Genomic DNA, 22500 nt, shown 5'->3' with positions numbered 1-22500 from the left:
AGGAGGTCCCCAACAAAGAGCGCGCTCGGCGAGAAGCACAGCCCCATTTTTCGCCCCGGACCCAGCTGTCCCCTAGGGCGGGGAAATAAAAAACAAAACAAAACAAAACAAAAAGGGCGACGTTTTTCTTTCAAGGAAACCTGGATGGGAAAATAGAGGGAAAACCCCTCAGAGCCCACAGCAGCATCGTCCCCAACCTTGAGGCCTCTCCTCAGGCACCGGGAGTGGGTCACCTGGACGTGGCGAACGCGGCGCCCCCCGCCCGCACTGAGGTGCGGTGCGGCCGCGGGTGCTGAGCGGGCCTGGCCGGGACGCCGCTGCACCGGGGCTCCGCCAGAGGGCGCTGTGGAGCGCGGCGGGCGCGGGGGCGGTGTCGCAGCGCCCTCCCTCGACGGCGCGGCCCCGGTGCGGCGCGGTGCGTTCGGCGCTGCGCGTTCGACGCTGCCGGCGCGGCGGGGCAGCGCGGGGGCCGTTTGTCTCCGGTCCCGCGTGCGCATGGACGGCTGCCGGAGCTGCCCGACGGGGGTGGGGGCACGGGGGAGATCCCAGCGCCTTCCCGGGAGGCCGGAGCGTGGGTGAAGCGCGGGGCGGGCAAGCGGGAGCCGCGCTCCCCTCGGCCGGACTCTCCTTTCCTGCCCGCCCCCCCGCTCCCCGCTGAAATGACGGAATCCCCCGTCTGTTTCCTCCTGTTTAATGCCGTTGCCTGGACCACCGTGGCTCCGTTCCAAGGCCCCGCGAGCCAGCGCAGGCAGCCGGCGGCGGCGGCGCAGCGAGGGGCCCGCGGCCGGCCCCCGCCCCCTGGTCGGCCCCTCCGCTCCGGTCCAGGTTCCGGCCCCGACCCTGCCGCCCCCGCCGCCCCGCGCTGCCGCCCGGGGCCGCCCGCCACTGCCCCGCCTCCTCCCGCTGCCCCTCTTCCTTTTCCCCTGCGCCTCCCCAAGTTTGTTTACAGCCGCTACTAGGAGAGACTGTTACACGGAGCTAATTTTGGGAGCTGGTGATGACTAACGAAGTTAAAAGGAGCTTAGTACAGAAAACAACCCTATTTTTAGACAGCTGTTGTTTCGGTGGATTATTGTAGCAAATGCACCCTGCCCATTTTTAAAAGGCACTTCCAGATGCCAAGTCCTTTCTTCTGCGCTGCCGCCGAGGCGCGCAAGCCGTGCCGGCCCCTTCATTGTTTGCTTCCCTTTCCTACCTCTACTGGCTAAACCTTACCCGTAATTGCTATAACTACAATTGGTTTTAATTAATTTGGACTTTCTAACGCACAAACCTACAACTCTTTCCACAGAAGAAAAAAAAAAAGAAAGAGGAAAACAACAAGAAAAAAAATATATCTTTGAGTATTTGGAGCACTTTACAATGACCTCCAGCGCTGGGTCAGCAGGGACCTGAAATGGGATCCCCCTTGCCTATTGAGGCACGGCTCAGTCATCCATAGGACTTCCTTGCCTCCCAGGTGCAAGATCAAAGGGGCAGGTCTCTGCATTTAGCTTCCTCTCCAACAGTCCCCTGGGCCACAGGCTGACAGTACTGCCCACTGCAGTCGATGCACAGGAAGAGGTTGGCAGTGTGCAGTGGGGAGAGGCAACTGTTTCCGCTGCCTCGCTCCCCATCGCCCCTTTTCTCCCGATGTGGGAATCACCACATGGCAGCTCAGACACTAAGACCAAACACAGGGCTCCCCATGCACAAGGCTGGTCACTCACTGGCCACCGCTGATGTGGTGGGATTTCAGCAGACAGGATACACAGGGCTGAGCAAATGTGTATCCTGGCAAGAAACCCTCCCTTCCCACTGGTGCTGTGCTCTCATCCCCCTTCACCAACGTGCAGTCAGCCTTCTCCAGCTTCCGCTGGTTCCTGTTTCATCATGGTCCATCTCCGCCACAGACAGCTGTAAGGGCTCCCTTTCCATCCTTGCATCCCACAGCAAGGAGGAGGGGGCAAGCCAGCACTCCCCTTCCCTTGCACTGCGGCATGGGCAGCTATGCTCGAAAACAAAGTGCTTGCTGCGTTTAGCCAGTAATTAGGTTAATTGCTAGGGAGAGTTATTCTGTCCCACTCTACTTTTCCACCTTGGCTGATGTGGTGGCTTGTGTGGACTGGGTCAGGCAGAGGAACTTGTCCATGTCTTTGTGTGCTGAGGCAATGTTTGTGGGAGGTGGTGTGGCACTGCTCTCCTTTGCTGGAAGCAGCCAAACTGGGGTGAGAGTTTGGGAAGAAGAGAGTGAAATACAGTGGGGAATAGAGTAGGCCATGGAGCCTCTCTCTTACGACATTGCCTTTTTGGGTTCCCATGTATTTTCCACTGCCCTGAGAGCTATCAACTTGTACTGGGCTATCAACTTGTACCCCTCCAATGCTGGAGTTGCCTGTGGCAACTTGGCTGTTCAACATGCACATTCTCCGAACCACACACACTGCTCCTCTGCTGCAGGAAGGAGCCAAATGATGCAGGTTTGAATGGACACTTCACTTGTTTTTTACCCCTTCTTCTTATCTTCACAAGCAAAGTTGTGAATTTGCCTTCTGCCCTCAGATCTTGCATGTAGATGTCATGCTATCCTTTAAAAAAAAACACCCCAAACCTGGAGAGTATTTATGCAGGATGTTTTAATCACATTCATGCTCACTAGATTAGTCTCACCCTATATTAAGTCGTGTAAGTGTGTTTATTCCCTTCTGCATTTTGCTTTTCTCTCCTTTTCTTTGGGCATCAGCAGACTGGGAGGGATGGTTTGCATGGAGCTTTGTACATAGTAGCTACTGTATTTCTCAGGGAACCCCTAATTCGACCAAAATGCCTTGGTTATCTCCTCACTGGAGTATGCAGGTTAGTAGCATGGCTCAACAGACAGGCAGGGCTGCTCTTCCTGACTTCTACTCTGATATGCTTGCAAGACTTTGGATAATTCTTTGTGTGGTGTCCTGTAAAATGAGAATCTCTTAGCTTCATTTGCACAAAAGTGTTTTGTAAGCAGGGGGGGACACATCTCTCTCTCCAATGTTCACCAACATAAAATATTTTCTTAAAATAAATGCCCAGAATCCCATAATCCAAGATATGGATCAGAAAAAGCCACCCATGCTCTGCACAGAAATTTTGTTCTGTTTTGGGTTTCTTGCCTTTATATCCTTATAGCCTTTTATATCCAATACATATAATAATGGCCATCTCCTTAGGGTTTGTGCTCTCATCCCTTGGGTCTTGGCAGCTTCAAAAGCATGAGCATCTGTTCAGAATTTCATACATTGTAACAAAAGATTTATAAGTCTCTAGCCTTCCTAACCAAGTCTCTAATTAGAGTCTTTCTAATCCCCGCCTTTGAAAATTGTAACAAGATTTGCTGGAAAGTGAGAGAGCACATGGCCAGTTTCATGTCTGGTACCACAACATTTTGAACACACATCCATGAACCTTTCAGGCACATAGCACGCCAGGTCAGCGGCCAGCTGCCGCCTGAAGTCCCCATAGTCAGAAGCTGGTGCAAAGGCAGGGGCTGGGCTCACTCTTCCATCTCCCAGACACAGACTCTTTCACAGGCTGCCAGAAATCATTTCACCACTTTTAAGGTGCATTGCACTTAGCAGGACAAATGCCAGAGGAGGAATTTTGTGTGCTTGTATAATGTGGTAATTTACCTTATAACCGGCCTCATTATGACGTTGAGATCTCTTTTGATTTACCTGGCTTTTGATTTAGTGGACTCCTTTTAAATGACTATTTAGGAACACAGCCAGGGACTACAGGCGAAAGACCTTAAACCTTTTTGGAGCTACAGGCACTTGTTCAGACACCAACCTTTTAAAATCAAGACAGACATCAGACAGCCACACCAGACCCATATACAGAAAGCTGCGACTGAATTAAACTGAGATGTTAGTTTAGAGAAATAATTTCACAATGACACATGCTGTGTTGGTGCTGCTTTGTTTTGCTGTGGTTTTGCCCCTTCTACAAACCTGACTTGTGGGCTGGTACACGCTTTCCGCTCTGGGTGGACCCCTCACTGCTGCCTGGGGTTAACGTGCAGCATCTTCTCTCAGTGGCTGGTCCGGGTTGAGGTGGGTGCTGGCAATGGGCTGAATCCCGACTCTGTTGTATGACCCTGGGGTGCCTCCATGGTGATTCAGGCACTTCCAATGCTAAAACAACTGTAAAGAGTGAAAATACTGATACTCTGCGTTTCTTCCTGGACAATACTGATGAAACATGAGATACAGCAGGCAGTTAAAAAATTAGAGCAGGTGTAACACTCTCTATGTAAAATAATACTAAACAACTGGCAATTTTTATACTTGTGCAGTATAGAAAGACTTGCAAAGGTGCGATGACAAAGTTTTCTGCCACACAATGTATTTTAGGTCTGGAAATATTTCAAATGTTCCAGACTTTCCCAGTACAGAGTATCGTAACAAGTTTCTTGACTCACTCAAAAGTACTTAATGAAGGAAAGGCTGGTTGGGTACACAGGGACTAGCTGGCAGCAAAGCAGACCCTTCTCCAGGGGAAGGGAAATGTCAGATTTACAATATCTGCAGGAGAGTGGGACCCATGGTAGGTATCAGTTCCTACATGGCACTTTTCACCTCATCCATCCTCTGAGGTGCAGGATCACACCTTCGTTTTCAGGCAGTGCAAAGTAGCTTGTTTTCCAGATGTCTGTGTTTCATCTGTAGGAGCAGGGTTGCTGCAGAGGTTCTGTGGAAACAGTGACCCAGGAGGATGGACATGAGCCCCAAGGACCAGCGGCTGAGCCTGTGGTGGTTGGGAGTTAGGAAGGGCTGCATGTGGATCTTCCACTGCAAAAGGGGCTTCTCTCCTTCCTGACAAGCCTGTAAGCTCCATATCCCCTGGACAGTCCACTTTTAGTGTCAGGCCTCTGTAACTCCTTCTTGTTCTCTCCCCTCTGCTGGTACTTGGTCCCTGAGTGCATCTTTCTCTGCAGCCAGAGGAGACTTGGACCAAGCTGATTTACACCAAAGGCAGCAAGTGTTGTTGAGCTGTGGTCACAACCAAGTGCTCTGGGAGCCAAAACATCCTTAGTTGTCTCTGCCAAAGGTATGTTCCTCAGAAGCATCTCCTTTTGGGTCTGAGGCTCCACGTTCTGACGCACAGAGCAGATTCGGCAGTGGTAACCTTTTTTCACTGTAATCAAGCACTGGCCTGTTTTGGTCTCCAAGTTTAATGCCGAGACCATCCTTGTTGGCACATGAAGTGAGCAACCTGATGTGCAGTCTTGGACTCTTCAGCTGCAGCGTGAGCCCTCTTTTCCAAAAATCTCAGCTGCAAAATTATTTACTTGTCAGGCTGCTGCTATCCCTACCACTCCTTAGAACCAGCCTGAATCTATTTCTTCATTAGTTTCCTCCTGCCTTAGTTCATTAAACTTGCACTTAAATGTGCTATTGGTTCTTCCTAAACTAATAACCTTACATTGTGTAATATTGAATTCCTTTGTATTAGCCTGTTTCCCCAGCGTCTCCAAATCCTCCTCTAGTCTGGTGCATTCCTGAAATTTATCAGCAGACTTCCCTCCTATCATGATGTCATCCACGTCTCGACACCCAGCAGCTTGCGCCAACCTCAGGCTCATTTCTACAGAACTCTTAAACAGAACAAGTCCCGGCACTGAGCCCCAGGAGATCTGGCCTGTTAGTTCTCTTCATATGCATGGTCCTATTTACTGCAGTTCTCTAACCCAAGTTTATCCTTCTAATGTCAATACTCTAATACTTGTATACTTTTTACTGACCTCATTTTCTGATGCAAAGTCAATAACCTTGTTAAACTCCAGCAAACACAAAATTATGCTTTTAACATTTCTGGGTTCACTCTCACAAACTTTATGAATAGGATTTGGACTACTCTAGTGGCAATTTTGACTATGGTTCCTTGTGCCAGATGTTTGCAAACACCAGTCCAGGCTTCCCCTTTCCCCAGTGTTTTCAGCCTGATAGGACAATCCAGGGTATGAGAGGTTTTGAGGGAGAAAGGAAATGTTTTCCAGGTGAGGAAATGAGGTGCCAAGGTTTTATTCACTCACTTGTAGCTATGCACTATTGAGGACCATCCTTTACATTTCATGTAAAGTAGGTAGTGACAAATTACAGCATAATGGTGTAAAGCAATACACTCTCTTTCTCTCTTATTTTCCCTGAACATCGAGCTGTTTACCCTTTCCAAAAACAGTGGCTTTGGACAGGGATGCAACCTGGAGCTTTTGAGCCTAAAACATGAAATGATAGGAAACTGCGTGCTATTGGAAAGGAAGGGTTATGATGGAGATGCTGAATGCAGATGTCTCCAGCTGCCTGCAGTGTAATACTGCAAAAGCAGTGGCAGGTCTCAGATACAGCATTCAGAGGCACCCAGGTCATGGCTGAACCACATTGGCTGCAGGCAGGGGCACCTCAGGGGTGGGCTGGCTTTGATCCTAAATCCCAGTCCCACCTCGTACAACCCTGCCTGCTCTGGCTGCCCAGGGATGCTGAGGACCTCAGCTAAATCCTGTTTCTCACAGAGATGTTCCATGGATGAGGGTTTTCTGAGAAAACCTTCCATCAGCTTGGCAGAGACAGAAGTCTCTCTTTACCAGGGGAATCATGACAGGTTGGCAAGAGATTGAGCTTTTAACTCTCTAAATTTTATCTTGTTCATTCTTTTCACACCATATTTCATGCACAATGGATGTTTTCTTTATAGGGATGACTTGGCTGAGGGGACCAGCATCCTGAAACTGATTGCCAGACTCCTAAAGTATGGTCAAGGATGTAAGTGTTTGGTTCTTCACATAGCAAAATGATGTATGAGCCCAATGCCTTTGTTCCAATCCAGGTAACATTCCTGTTTTGTGACATCCCTGCATGCTGAAATAGCTATCTTGAAGAACAAATGCTGAAAATTAAAATCTTCTTGAGTCAAGCTTCCTCATTAGCAGCCTGCCTGGCTAGACTCTACCTTACTATTTTTTGCTGGTGTGTAGCTGTAAAGAGAAAACCAAGGAGAAAAAGAAGCACTTAAAATGCATTAAATTGATTTCCAAATGAGTATGTAGAACCAGAAAGTCTCAGGAAGAACTCCATCTTCTTCTCTTGCATCTGTTGCTGTATGTGAGAGTGCAAATTCTCTAGCAACTAGAACAAGGCACATGGCAAATATTAGCAGGGTCAAACTTCCATCTAGGATCCCTCAGTCAAATATCTGAAAATCAATTGTATTAAGTCATTGGAATTGCTTGGCACACATTGCAGAGCAGGACTTTTCAAAGGCCATGCAAAAGTTTTTCAGGATTATTTCAGCACCAGCAGTTCAAACATGAGACTCTCAGGTCTGCAAAGCCAGAGAATAATTTTCCTCATCAATAAGAAAAATGCCAGAAAGCATCTCACAGTTCCTCTGCTCTAAACCACATTCCTGTTCACCTATAATTGGAATTGCTGGTTTATTCCCCTTGGCTTTGTGTTTCCATATAAACTCCTAAATAATATAATATATTGGTTTACCCTTGACATAGTTTGTGAAGTCTGCTACCTGTGTGACATACTGATATTTCAGCCCTGAGTGCAACTTTTAAAAGGTGGAGATATAACAGTAAATATTGGAAGTGGTATTTCCATGGGTAGTAGTTGTATGTTAAAGTACATTCTAGAAATGCCCTCTAAATTGACACATATTTTCCTGCTATGTCAAATCTATGTAACTTTTTTATTTATCAAACGATACCTATGTTATTCTTCACTGACCTTCCATTATCCTGTTTTGGAAGAAGGAAACATATCCTTTGTCCTCATTCTTAAAAAGACAAAAACCACATTTGAAAGTAATAGATGACAGCAGTCAGAACAGGCATAAAGCTCTTTCTCACCAGGAGTAAATTGGTGCAGCTTTACTGCAATCAGTGGTTATATGACTATGTACTCATGCATGTGTTTGTTTGTGTGAAACTTTCAGCTTTTTATTCACCTTGTGCAAGAATCATAGTTGAAGACCATGTATATTCTGCTAGGGCTAGACAAGATGTGTGCTTTGTCACAGATTGTGAGATTGTGGGGATTTTTTTGCCAAAATGTGAAAGTACAAGTGTTATGAAACCATACAACCTCCTGATGACAGGCACTGGATCTGCTTTGTGGCTGAGGTCTCATAATCAGACCATTCCACCTCAAGTTCATGCAGATATATCAAATGCAAGCCCGGAACTGCTAAATAAAAGCCATGAAGATGACACAATTGAATTTCTTCCTCTGCTTCCAGGACTTTCCTCTTCCTACTCTCTTCTTCCCAAGAGTCCAATTAAGTTTATTTTCAGGTTGCTTTTAAGCACACTAAGTAAATTACAAAATTAAAGAACCCTCTCAACTGTGGTGTGTGAGAATGAAGCTCACCACAGATGCGTGTGGTGCAAAGGCAAACAGACTGCGTGGACAGATTCACACAGACAGTAATGCCTTTGGGAAGCAAAGAGGCAGAGTAACGGCAGAACAGCCTCCCTGACCTACTGATGCAGGCTGGAGACGGCAGGAGTGAAGAAACAGACCAGAGACCAGGGCTGAAAATTGGTTCATGGGACACTTTGGGACTTCTGCTGAAATCCATTCCTAGAGGTGAATCTTTGAGATTAAAGCCACTTACAGTTACTGCTGAAAGGACTTGCTGCCTGCTTGCTCCCCAGCACTGATGTATTGAGCAGTCCATGAGAGCTGTGCCACAATGAAATGCTTTTCTTGGTGCTTCTCAAGTTACTTGAGTCAAAGCTGTCAAGTCTGGAAGTCTAGGATTTCGATGCAAGTTTTGCTGGCTGCATTCCAGTAAGTGGATGCAGAGTGGTTTTAGAGAAATGGTCAGCAACCTCTAGCAGGACAAAGAAAGGCCAGTCCCACCCACACACAGCCTCTGCTCCCACTCCTGGAAAGCTCCTCTCCTTGTTGCTGGGCTGCAGAGGTCCAGTGCTGTATAGAGGTCTGGACCACATCATCTGGAGGACCTAATCTCTGGTCACTGCTCTCTGACTGTCAACAGGTAGAGGGTGACCCAAGGGATTAGACAGAAAAAGGCCAGACAGAAATTGTGCATGCACAGGTACACACACACACACACAACTATCTCCTCCATTTGGAGTTCATGGCTGGCTAGAGTTGGTGACCTCAGGATAATTAGTCTTGAGGATGGATCTGAAGGTGGCTCAGGGTGACTGTTGCCTGGATACAAAGCCCAGGAAAAGACACCTCTTGTAGCCTGGAATTGGCTTGGATGAACATCTAAGTTAGGGTTTAAGGCTGTTATCAGTGGTAGATCAAAGGAGAGTAAAGGCAGGGCAGTAAGAAATCAGCCTGGCTTAAGTACGGAGGTGCTAATACATGAGCTCCCAGTTCAGTAATGAGGGTATTTCAGGAACATTGGTGTGATGCTCTGGAGTGAGGCAGGAGTAGGCAGGGCTGCCAGGACACTGGTTCATGGACCCAACCACAATGCTGGGTTCTGGCACAGCAGTCCCATGGACTTTGATGATTTGGAACTGACAAGGAGGGAAATGTCTTGCTGAGATAAAATGTCTTGCCCTGCTAGGAGCATGGGAACATCTTGCTTCTGATAGCAGACACTACTGGCCAGCAAATCTGGTAAAAAGTGGTTAATGTGTGCCTTGATATGAAGTATGTCCTGACATAGCTGTCTCCGTGGCTACTGAAATGCCATCCAAAGGTTATCACAATAAACACTACTTGGGGTATTCTTCTCTAAGGAGCTTTTTCTCCTTCCTTCACCCAATTAAAAATTTGATAGAAACCACCATTGCTTAAGATGGTGAAGGCTCTAAAAGCCCAGCACTTTTGTTTGAAGTCAGGCTACCTGGATTTGGGTTAGAAAGGACCTTTAGAGTTCACCTAGTCCAAACCCCCTGCAATGAGCTCTGGGGAGACCTTATTGCAGCCTAGATCACATTGCTCAGAGCCCTGTCCAGCCTGGTCTTGAATGTCTCTATGGATGGGGCATTTGCCACTTCTCTGGGCAACCTGTTCCAGTACTTCACCATACCCATTGTAAAAAATTCCTTCCTCATGTCTAGCTTGAATCTCCCATCCTTTAGTTTAAAATCATTACTCCTTGTCCTATTGCAACAGACCCTGCTAAACAGTCTGTCCCCATCTTTCTTATAGGCCCCTTGGAAGTACTGAAAAGCTTCAATTAGGTCTCCCTGGAGCCTTCTCTTCTCCAGGCTGAACAACGCCAACTCTTCCAGCCTGTCCTCACAGCAGAGGTGTTCCAGATCTCTGATCATTTAGGTGGCCTCCTCTGGACCCTCTCCAACAGGTCCATGTCTTTCCTGTACTGAGGACACCCAAGCTGGATGCAGAACTCCAGCTGGGAGTCTCATCAGAGCAGAGAGGCAGAATCATCCCTCTTAACCTGCTGGCCACACTCCTTTTAATGCAGCCCAAGACAGGATTGGACTTCTGGGCTGCAAGCACATACTGCTGGCTCATGTCCATCTTTCATCCACTGGTACCCCCAGTGCTCCTCTGCAGGGCTGCTCCCAATTCCTTCATCGCCCCATCTGTATTGGTACCAGGGGTTGCCCTGACACAGGTGCGGGACCTTGCACTTGGTCTTGTCGAACTTCACGAGGTTCACCTGGGCCCACATCTTGAGCTTGTCCAGGTCCCTCTGGGTGGCATCATGTCCCTTAGGCATTTCAACTGCATCACTCAGCTTGGTGTCATCTGTAAACTTGCTGAGAGTGCACTCGATCTCACTGTCATTGAAGAAGATATTAAACAGCACTGGTCCCAGTACAGACCCCTGAGGGACACCACTTGTTACCAGTGTCCATTCAGACACTGAGCCATTGATCACTACCCTCTGGATGTGATCATCAGCCAGCTCCTCATGCACTGAAAAGTCCACCCATCAAATCCATATCTCTCAGATTTAGAGAGGAGGATGTTGCGGGGGACCGTGTCAAAGGCTTTACAGAAGTCCAGATAGATGACATCCATACCGCTTCTCTTTTCCGCTGATGTAGTTACTGCGTTGTAGAAGGCCACTAGCTTGGTCAGGCAGGACTTGCTCTTGGTGAAGCTGTGCTGGCTGTCTTGAATCACCTCCTTGTCTTCCATGTGCCTTAGCACAGCTTCTAGGAGGATCTGTTCCGTGATCTTGCCAGGCACAGAGATGCACCTGACAGGTCAGTAGCTCCCAGGGTCCTCCTTTCTACACTTTTAAAAAATGTGTGTGATGTTTCCCTTTTTCCAGCCATGAGGGACTTAACCTGACTGCTATGACTTCTCAAATATCATGGAGAGTGGCTTGGCAACTACGTCAGCCAATTCCCTCAGGACTCTGGGACATATCTCATCAGGTCCCATAGACTCATGTATGCTCAGGTTCCTCCAGTGGTCACAAACCTGATCTTCATATGCATTGGGTGAGCAAAGTACCTCACACTGTACTGGACAATGCAGAATAGATCCTCTCCATAACAGTGATTTTTGTCTTGTCTGGAAATATTAAGACTAAGCCATTAAAGAAACTTTTCTTTCCCATACTACTGAAACACGATTTTAGAAAACGGGCACTGTGTACCTTGAAAGAACATGGGGTTTACGGTTTTTATGACAGTGAAGGCAGGATTCTACTTTTTTTTTTTTTTTGTTAGCTTCCACCGCCCTCTTCTGGTTTGTAGAAAAATACCAGCTTTCACAGGACACTTCCTGCTGTTCATTCCCTCAGAAATTACACAACAAGGCAAGCCCCCCCCCCCCCATATTTATTGTTGTTGACTTGGAGTACTTAAACGCATCAGTCATTCAAACAGAACCCAAGACTACCATTTGGGATGTGCAGGTGCTGGATTAGAAGGGAAAGGATGCAGGTGCTGCTTCTTGCATAGTTAAAAGGGCAGGTGGCGTTTGAAACCGTGCTGGCACGGAGAGTGGTGCAGTCCTGCTCCTTCTCTCTCTCCACTTTTGACACGAGGTTACAGCTACTTCGATCACAATGCTGTGCCAAGAAACTTCAGTTCTATCAATTAAGTTCCATGCTAATCGCCTCTGACAGCACAGCTGTGCATTCTATCAAGCAGTGTTCCAGCAGTTCATGGGCTGGAAGACGGGCAAAGGAAAAAAAGCCTGGCTCTGGCAGGGGAACTCTTGGGGCAATGTAAGGGAGCAGAGCAGGAGGTGGGACCTGTCCAAAACAGTACCAAGACAGAGTATGAAGCCCGAGCTTTGAGCAGGGCAGGAGCCCCTACAGATATATTTCCTATAGTCAGAAACGTACATATTTCTGTAAGACTGCACTAATCAGGAGGATAAGGAGAAAACAGTGACAGGTATGGAATTACACTGAAGTTAATCAACTGACTTCTATAGTGATCACTCCTGAATATAGGCAACAGTCACACTGCATTTTAACCAAACCAGGACAATTTTCATGAAAAATAATAAAACACATGTGAAGTGAACCCTAAGGCGAAGTGCCACTCCAGCAAAAGTAGGATGATCAAGTCTCAGGTTAAAAGTGAAGTCCTTCCTTCATACTTTGTGGCAATGACACCAGCAAGCCTCCACGTACATGAGGTCCTAGGAGCCACACTGGCTCTGTCCCCATCTCACTATTCTCGTCATTTTTCCTCATTTCCATCCATTCTCAGTGACAGCAAAACCTACTCCCTTTTCATCTCTTAATTAACAGCTAAAGGGGCTCTTTTCTCTCTGAATAACCTGGATTCTCTTCTTCAGTATCCTGCTCAGGGCCTGTAATATGATTACAAAAAATGATTATCTATTTGTTGCTCCCATACTCTTCTTTTTGCTCCCTTCTGACTGACCATTTTGGTTGAGCAGCTTCAGATATGTCAAGAGACTAAAGGCTTCAACAGTGTGTACTTAGCATTTTTTGGAAACCAAGCTCCTGCTCACAAAGTAAACATCTTAAAAATAGCAGCATCTAAAATCACCAGTCCCTTCTGGTGGAACACCCCTTCAACTGGAACTAGAAATCGTTGTGTGGATGAAAACATGGCAATTAACAGTCTTCCTCCTTCATCCACCTCACATCTCTTAAGTTCTTAACTCCTGCCTTGAGTTTTGATATTCTCATTGAAATCTACATAATATGAAGCTGATTAACTCTGCTGTATTGCAGACTTGCAAGCAGCTCCCATTTATTCAAACCAGCAAAGCAGAAGAGCTAGGAGATGGCTGGGACTCAAACAGGACTGGCAGGTAACAAGAAAGCCTCTGGAGAGGCCTTTGTTTTCATGTTTTCCTTTAGTTGCTAGATGGCTCTTTATTTGGTGTCTCCCTTCCAAAATTTCTCCCTTAGCTGAACTGGCAGCACCTGTGCTGAATTCAGCTTGCCCAAAAGAAGCTCAGCCACGAGCAGCTGCTTGGTCACCCTCTTCACATGATCACCAGATGAGACTCTCTCTCATGGAATTTGTGTCCCATCTTTAAAAATAAATACAACACAAATAAATTCTTGATTATAGTCACCAAACTTGACCCACACAGAGATGTGACTATTCATGAGTCAACAGCTACAAGATCAGCAGGCTGAAATTTCAAAGAGGCCCTAGACACTCACATTACTCAGAGGAGGAGAACACAAGCCAGAATGGTAGGAAGGTGCTGAGGAATGGCTAAGGTAATGAAATGACCTACAAGATGGCTTGCAGGAAAACCAACTTATGAGGGAGACCTCCTGATGTCCCCAGGATGGCTCCAAGTGGCTTGCTAAAAGTGCAAGATTTGGCTTCAACCTGTGTCCAAGCAGCATGTTGTGCTTACAGGATACACCTTCATGCCAAGTGTTGGGTAGAACAGGACCAGACAGACAAGCTGCACAGACTGGGCTTAGAGCTCCTTCAAGACACCTGCAAGCAGCCTTCTAGTTTTGCCATGATGGACTGGGAGTCACTGGCTTCTGCTAACCATGTCAGGCAGTAAAGGAACTGGCTACAGGGTAAACCAAAAATAACGGGAGTTCAACACCTTCTAACAGTATGCCCTCTCCTGCCACGCTGGCGAACCCCAAGTGGAAGCCACTGAGAGCTGCACTGACCCCACAGCATGGCACAGCCCAGATGTTCCACCACACTGGGCAATGCAGTATGGGGTGGCAGAGTGAGGGCAGAGGGGATGTTTCTGTTGGGTCTCAGGCAAAATTAAGTTTCCCCATGTGCTTTCATTTTCTCTCCCAGCCTTCTGACTCCAGAGGCATTTTCTGTGGCTGAACAGAACATGTGAAGCTCTGAAGTTTTGACACCTCCACTCCTGTGCCCCAAGGCAGCTGCCTCAAGGGCAGGCTTTGCTTTAAGAAGCTTTCCTTGATTATTCAGCAGCAAACTCCATCACTCACCGTACTGGCATGTCTGAATTGGCAGAGTGAGTAACCTGCGTGTCAAGAAGAGAGACACTTGTGCTACTGAGCACTAGATCAGTGACTCTGGCCAGCTCTGCCTTACAGCTGAGCTATAACCTTCTTCTCCCATCTTACCTTCCATTTCCAAGTAATTGCTTTTGGACAGATGGTAAGCTAGTAGCATGGTTATGTGACTAGCAGCTTGGCTTTCTTCCCACTCCCCCCAAAAGAAATCTGCTTCAGGTTATCGAGAGCTTATTTTTCCCTGCCCTGCTTCCCTTCCAGCACTACAAACCGGTTTACGCAGCAGCTGGCTGCTTCAACAGCTGCAGAGCTGCTCTGGCTGGGTACCATGTACACCTGTGTCTGTCGACATTTAAGTGGACACAGCTGGACCAGGGCACAGAGGCACCTCCATATGGTTGCTGTTCTCAGGATAGCACCACACCACACGTGCAGTGCAAAAATGGCCAAATGTGCAGGGATCCTGCTTGATGTTACTGGCAGAGCCCACCCTGGTCATTGCTGGTCAGGAAAAAAACTCTTCTAACACAAGCAGGGCCAGACGTGACAGCAGAGCCAGGCAGAAATGCACAGCCTTTTGACTGTCTGAAATTGCTTCTTGCAGCTTTGTGTTCCTGAGATAGGTGTTAAAAACGTGACTTCCCTCAGTAGTTCCAGGCTTTCAGGTGTAGATTGTCTTCAAAAGCTTATTTTCTGAAATTTTTTTTTTTTTTTTTTTTAAATAAGATTGCCATGTGGGGTTGTTTGCTTTTAAGTCTGCACAAATTAAGGACATCACAAACCTAAGATACTGTGAGCAGCAGACTTCTTCCTTCTTCCCCCCTCCCCTAAGTTCATACAATCTAAATAAGCTTAAAACACTTCAAGATAATTATTTCTTATATTTTGGCATCCTTCACTATAACATCCAACTCCTAATAAACACACAGATGTCCTCACATGTGACTTCCAACTCTCAACCCTTCCTCAACTCTAATACCAAAAATAATGGAAAAGGACCTAGCAGAACTGTAAGTAGCCACACACAGGTAGGAAGGTAATGTGTGAAGGCCTCCAGCTAGGATATTTTTAAAATCAGATGAATTTTTTAATAATTTAAAAATTTTACTATTCTCACATGAAGTAGTTTATGCCAAAAATCTATTAGCAAGGCAAAACCGCTATAGCCACAGGGGAAAAGTCTCAAAGCCATTAACTCTTGTTTCCCTTCAGCTCCTTTCTAGAATTTGATAGAATTGTACATGTTTGTCTGGCTGGTGGTGTTTTTTTTTTAAATTACTGATTGCCTACAATTGCTCTAGTTGCATATGAATAGAGATACATATGAACTAGACCACATCTGTGTCATCTATCGTGCTTATGACACTCAGAAAATTACCTCCTACAGCTAGGATAAACTCAGTTCAGTTGGGATCAAGAAAAGCAACAGACTTGTATTCAAAAGACTGTCATGGAAGAGTCAGTATTCTGATAAAGGGAGAAGGTCCTCTGGGGACCAGAAGCTGTGGGAGAAGTGCATACAGAGCTGTGTTCTTGCATAGAGAGGCAGAAACCAGCAATTATACACAGGGGAGACAACAGCTCAGCTTCCTCTACTGAGCACATACGGCATAGAGGTTTTCCTTAAGGAAGCATCTTGACTCCCAGATCTCTCCTTCAAATAGGCAATAGATGATTTCAATAAATACAAAACGTATGTACACGAACTTACCCCCTTACAGGTCTGCTCAACTATTAACATCCCCCAGCCTTACAGCCCAAATGCCCAGGAGTTCATTTTCAACAGACTTTTGAAGTAGTTACCTATAATTTGCTTCCACACAACGTGTGTTTACTTTGCAAAATCAAATTCATGCTTAGAACTCAGAGCAAAACACATAGGACCCATGGAAAAAAATAGATGTGTACATTATAGAGAAACAATGGAAAGCAGTTCTACAAATAAGAAATTACAATGGTCTACTTTGTGTTCTGCTTGCTTAAAGCTACATGAACATTATAACCAATGCTCTTTTTATTGTTACTGCCTGTGTCAAGAGAAGAAGAAATAAACATAGTTTACTGCTAGAAGAATAAAGGCAGGGCCGTAAATACTTATCATGCACCACAGATGATGATCTTTCTTATAACCCAGTAATACAAAAAAGGCCAAGTATTCCTCAAACCCACTTTTCATTTCTAGAGCAATTTGGAGGTTTACCATTGCTGATTATGATCTCAAGTTGAAGGCATGCTGGAGGACAGGAGGAGACTACAACAAGGAGAAATCTCAGCTGCAGTTTCGCTAAAACCTGGTCAGGAATGGGAGAACAAAGTAGAATTTGTCAACTCAACTGCGGAGCACTCATTATTCTGTTCAAGGCACCCAGTTTTCACTGCCTCTGCTGTAAAACACTTCGATCAAAACTATTTTTTTGGTCGATGAAGTTGTGAATAGTGCAATTCCCCATTTGAGGATTTTGTTAGCAACTGGCTGAGCGAATTCCGACTCACAATAACAGCTGTGAACCCTGCTGAGGGCATCTGTTGGGTAGTAAATACTTATTGGGAAGTATCTTGCTTTAAGTGTGTTTTGTTTACAAAAAGAATTCCTATGCTTTCTAATGCAGTGTTAAAGATATTGTGACTCCTGTTTGTTTACACATAATGTTTGATCCATGTTGTCTTTGTTGACTCATACTGATTTTCCTCCCTACAGGGGGCTACCATATTGAAAGGCTTTTTTTGACTGCCTTCAAGTTTCAATTGAATTATAATAATAACAGCCCAGATACAGAAAGGTTATTAAATGAAATGTTACAAGAGACTGCTGGCCCAATTACTTCCTTTCTAGCCAGCAAAAACAAGGAGAAACTCCACGAAAGCTAAAATTCAAATGGATGTCAGAGTAAGCAGGACGTACAAGAACAGCTTCTGCAGCAGCAGCGAAAACAGAACAGCCACCTCTCCTCTTGCGGCTGTCACTTTTTAACGAGTACTGTCTGTCCACATACTCTGCACTAAATTCCTTTGCCCTGTCGGAGCTGTTGGAGCCACATTAATACCTCTGGACACGTGAAGGGATGCGAGTGTGAAAAAGGTGCAAGTCTCTTTCAAGTTATCTTCCTAATGTAAAACCCAGGAATACAAAGCTCTGCAGAAGCGGGAAACGAGGTCATATTGGAGTATCTTTGTTAACAGCACATCTCCAAAGCCTCTAAGGAAGTCTATACTGCCATTTATACCATAAGCCCTCGCCCAGGCCTGACTCACCATCATTCCCATGGTGAATATCCAAACAGAGATGGACCAAGCATGAACAGCCTCAGCCTTCAGTGATGAAGGAACCCTCTGGTGCAGGCTATATAAGCAAGGCAGAGGTGCACATCAGTGTAGGGATGCAGGATGATCCCAGGAATGCAGAAGATCTGAAGTCAGTTCTTCAAATAATCTGAATGCCTTGAGACAGCAGTAAGTTTGTAGAGGAGTATGGAAACTATACGACTTAGGTTTACTCTCTAACATGATCAGATTGGCCTAAGTAAGAGCAATATGTAGGGAAATCATCTCCTCTTTGTTTACAGAAGTTGATCCCTGTGACTCATAGCCGTTTAACTACATATGCGAATATTAATATTTTTGCTTAACTACCTGCAGTACTGATGTCCACTCCAAAAAGGTTCCCAACTGTAGAGCTCCCTCTTGCAGACATGTTTTGAAAGAAGGCTGAAAAATATTCATGCTCGCGCCCTCTTGTGGACACAGGGTAGGAGGACATTTATCATATAGTTTGGCTCAAGTGGATGCTGCTCAAGAAAACACGCACTTCCTACGTATGTACAAAAACAATGGTATGTCTTTGGATAACCACTCAGAACTTCTAGGAAAAAAACAGGAGATATCAAACAGCTGAATTCTGATGGTATGTTTCAGCAAGCTCAGTTTGAACATAGAAGCACTGTTCTAAACGCTTGCATTCATGGAAAAGTGCTATAGATTAAATGTTAAGTATGCAAGGATTTAATTTTGGCTTTCATTTGCAAACTAATACCTTGTGTAGTAAAAAGTTTTCCAGCAATTACATGAACACAAAAGTTTAGAGTAGCATCGAAGAAACCAATATAGTAATTAGCAGTACTCTTTTTTTGCAGGATCTCTCCTTTTCCTTGTGTTCTCCCATCAAACTACATATGAAATCTAGCAGATGTTTAGCTCACATGATTATTAAACATGGTCCAAATAGGTCAATACTGTTATGGATAATACTTCAGTAAATATATGCTTTCTGTTCACATCTTGCCTCTCTGTCATATCCCAATTCTGAAATTGTTTTCCAAATATGTTTTCAAAGAGACATGATTATCATTTCAGAAATACATCTCTGACATAGCAGCTCACAAAAGTAAACATTTATTTAATACTGGATAAAAGTAAGGGCCTTCTGGGTGTAACTTGCAGATCCAAGGCCTAAATCTGTGTTTATGTAAGGTGATACGGTGCTCCAGACTTACTCCTGACATACACTGATGTGAAATGACAACAGAATGAGATTCTTAAAAAATAATTTATTCACCTTCACTCCAGACATGTTACCATTCTAATCTGTTTTAAGAGCCAGGGACTGTGACGGTACTTAGCTTACTTTGTACTGAAATCCACCATACATTAAAGCTTTCTACTGAAATAAGTCATATTACAACACTTAAATTCTGCACTTATATTGTTATCTGTAAACCATAGTGATATAGTAGCGCTACCTCTTTACAGGGCTGTGGCTGAGTGACATGAAAGATCAGAAAACAGACTTTCCCAGTGTATGTGAATTTGCAGTGACCAAACCTAAAAAGCAAGGTAAGTCACCTGCATCAGACTTCCACAGTCTTCAAAACAAAGTACTAGCTGAAACCAGATCTTTGCTGTATATTGAAAATACTCCAGGAAAGCAGGCACTCTAGAGAATCAACTCCACTTTTGAAAGGCTTATATCTGTGCATAGATCTATACATTTGCTATCACACTAACCTCACAGTTTTAATGCTGAGGATTCATATACGTACACTATAAATTCTGTACACATGGATACTATGATATCTCATACAGCTGTATTATGGTAACACTATCACTTTCATACTGCTAGTTTAATTTCTCATTTTTTTTCCCTAATTTTCTGCCTAATGTCAATGATGTGATGTATAGATGAAGAATGATCAACACTAAGCTGTTGCTTATCTGCTGAATTTTATGCATATGGTTGCAAGCTCACGATGTATAAGACAAAAAGGTGTGAAGAAAACATCATTTCAGAACAACTGCACACTTTTGACTTCTCCTAACTGATCCAAAGTAATTGCCACTTACGGAAGAAAAAAATAAAATTAAAGCAAATCAGCAACAAAAATATCACAGGACTAAACTAAAAATATAAACCAAGAGTGTCTTGCCAAAACCACAGAAAATGAAGAAAGGCTTCTGCTAGTATGCAAGAACAGTGACATCTTGTGGGGGTTTCATGGAAAGGAGTTTACATAGGGACAGAGCAAACTAGTCTGCAACGTTGCATAATTTAAAGAAACTGTACTTCAGTCGTTTATTTAATATATATACCATTAATAATATTTGGTAGAAATTAGGCTTTATTGCTTTTATAATGAGGAATGAAAAAATGAAAAAAACCCCAGAAAAATAGCTAGTAAGAAAAACTTTCAAAACAAAAATTAATGGAATGGAGTCCAAATAGCTCTGCAGCCGTTTCCTCTGCTCTCCCAGGAAGTAGTTATATTTATCACTTAGATATTACTCATCCAATATAATAATGGCATAAGGACGAAGTTATAAGAGACTAAACAAGGAATTATGTTGTAAAGGCATACAGTCAAACATGAAAATGACATCCATATTAAGTGTTTTTTAAAAACACACAAATATTTAATAAAGCATGGATAATTATGCTGTTCCCTTCCACTGATTAAGAGATTATGCCAACCTTGTTATACGTACTTCTTGAGAAAGCAAAGTTATAACATAATGGAAAACTAAAATCATATATCCTACTTTCCAGTACAGTATGCAAGATTTGGACCCTTCAGATTGTACCAGAGTACATGAGTTTCTGGAATAACTCTTCAACCACTGTAAAGTGTCACAACTCAGCCAAAATACTCAACTCTGACAGTTTACAACAAGGAAAAATGTTCTGATTTTTTTTTTTTTAAACAAGTCTGCACCAAAACTAAGTTATAAAAACATAACATTTACAACTTGGAAGATGATAGATTTTCCTACCATAATGTTCATGTGATCATCTTATTTTCTTTTACCTGAGTAACCTAAGTAAACAGATTACAAGGCAATTTAAACATATCAGCTAATACAAGGTTTACTGGACTTCTCATATATAGAAATGTACTTTGACATTATTCGCAGTTTTACAATACAAAATGAATAAGAATTTTAAAACATTTACCGAGCAGCCATGTCTTTGATATCTGTACAGATCAATAGGTGCAGTGGAATTATGTACAGAATTCATAATTTAATTTTTAAACAGCTTTTGTGCAACCTGACTGTAATGTGCATTTAAAGAACTGCTGTCAACATCACAGATCTGTAATTTACTGATGCCAGAAATGGAGAGTACAGAATAGGACAACAGCTCCTAAAGTAATACTGTGCTATGCAGATATCTGTACATAATTCGAATAGTGCATATTACTCAATGTCTGATGAGGAATAACAGCTGCTAATACAGACACGGGCATTTACAGGCATCAGGTTTGTTACAGTAAGTATGGAGGAGTGAACTTTTCCATATATAAACATTAAAGGAATAGACTTTAATTAGAAAGTTATGTAATAATTAAAGAAGGGAAGCAATGTATTATAATAAATAACAAAAGTTTCAATCAACTTGCAGAAGATTAGTACAATAGGAAAAAATCCTTTACAGTAGCAAAAAATCCTTTACAGTAGCAATGAAACCATTCAGAAACATTGTCAAATCAAAGGTAATTCAGTTTTATTTTATAATCATAGCAACAGAAAGTAAAAAAAAAAAAAATCAACATGAAGAAAATTTATTCTCTCTGATAGTCTTGTGTTAGTGTACTTGTGTTTTTGTACCTGTCAGATGTTTACTCTTTTTGTGCTCTACTCACTCTATCATTTTTTTTTTTTTTTTTTTTTTAAATTTCTATAGTCCAACATAAACATCAAAGCACAGTGTATGTGCAATTTGCAGAGTGGTATGAGTGAAAAACCACAGGTATATAATTACTTTTATGAGGTAAGCTTGGAATAACTTGGAGGAGAAAATTTGCGCTTCAAGTACTTGAGAATGTAAAGTGGAAGACAGCTTACAACAGTGATTGCTGACACTTTCCACAGGAAGGTCACAGTTGTGATAAAGGCAACATCTGGGGAAACAAAACAGGAAAATAAGTTATGGCAGCTGGTAACACGGAAACTAGTATTTCCATACTGCAAAGTCAATAAAACTGTCTTAATTGTTAGCTTATTATATTGTTCCAGACCTTGCAAAATTAAAAAAAAAAAAAAAAAAAGGCAACAAAACAACAGAAAGTTAATCTCAACATTTTGTTTTTGCCAACTATATTATCTAGACAGGAACTCAGACTTCCTTTATGGTCCTTACACTGTTTTACAGCACAAAGTAATTTTAGGGGAAACAGAATTTTAGTATGAGGAAGTCTTGCTTTTAAACTAAGAAGTTAAGCCAGCTTATTTTTCTACTAGTAAGAACCATTTTTACTCACTATAATAACAAGTTCCCAACCAGAAATCCTGCTACCATTTTGGATCTTCAGCTTATCCTGATTATTATTCAGATTATTTTTTTCTGAAGCAGTCAAAACAACTAGACTGAATGATTCTTAAAACATTAGAGATTAAATTAAAGCCCAAAAATTTAAAAGGAAAACAATGTAGTGATATTGCCTCAAAGTGCACTGAAAAGCCATTTTTTGTGACAAACATTAACAATGGTGACACTACACTTGCTGCTGAAATTTTTAGACCATATTTGTGATGGTCAGGTCATACTTAATTATCATGGAAAGATCCCAGAACACAGGTAACCTGAATAATTGTTTTTTCTTGCCTTTTCCCCCATTA

At 43.6% G+C, this 22500-nt stretch overlaps 1 protein-coding gene across 8 annotated transcripts in view; it reads right to left on the bottom strand.

The window, feature by feature from the left end:
• Window positions 1-19622: 19622 nt before the first annotated feature.
• ATP9B (ATPase phospholipid transporting 9B (putative)) overlaps window positions 19623-22500 on the bottom strand; it is a 167107-nt gene continuing 164229 nt past the window's right edge. For all 8 annotated transcript variants that reach the window (XM_080339199.1, XM_080339205.1, XM_080339204.1 and 5 more), the window contains one exon: window positions 19623-21782. In XM_080339199.1, coding sequence (XP_080195325.1) covers window positions 21646-21782 — 137 coding nt within the window. In that variant the 3' untranslated portion in view covers window positions 19623-21645. The remainder of the gene's footprint in view (window positions 21783-22500) is intronic.

The sequence above is a fragment of the Nesoenas mayeri genome, assembly GCF_963082525.1.
Source record: "Nesoenas mayeri genome assembly, chromosome: 2".
Taxonomy (NCBI): Eukaryota; Metazoa; Chordata; class Aves; order Columbiformes; family Columbidae; genus Nesoenas; species Nesoenas mayeri.
Note: the sequence above shows the minus strand (reverse complement) of the source record. Positions and strands in the feature narration are given on the sequence as shown.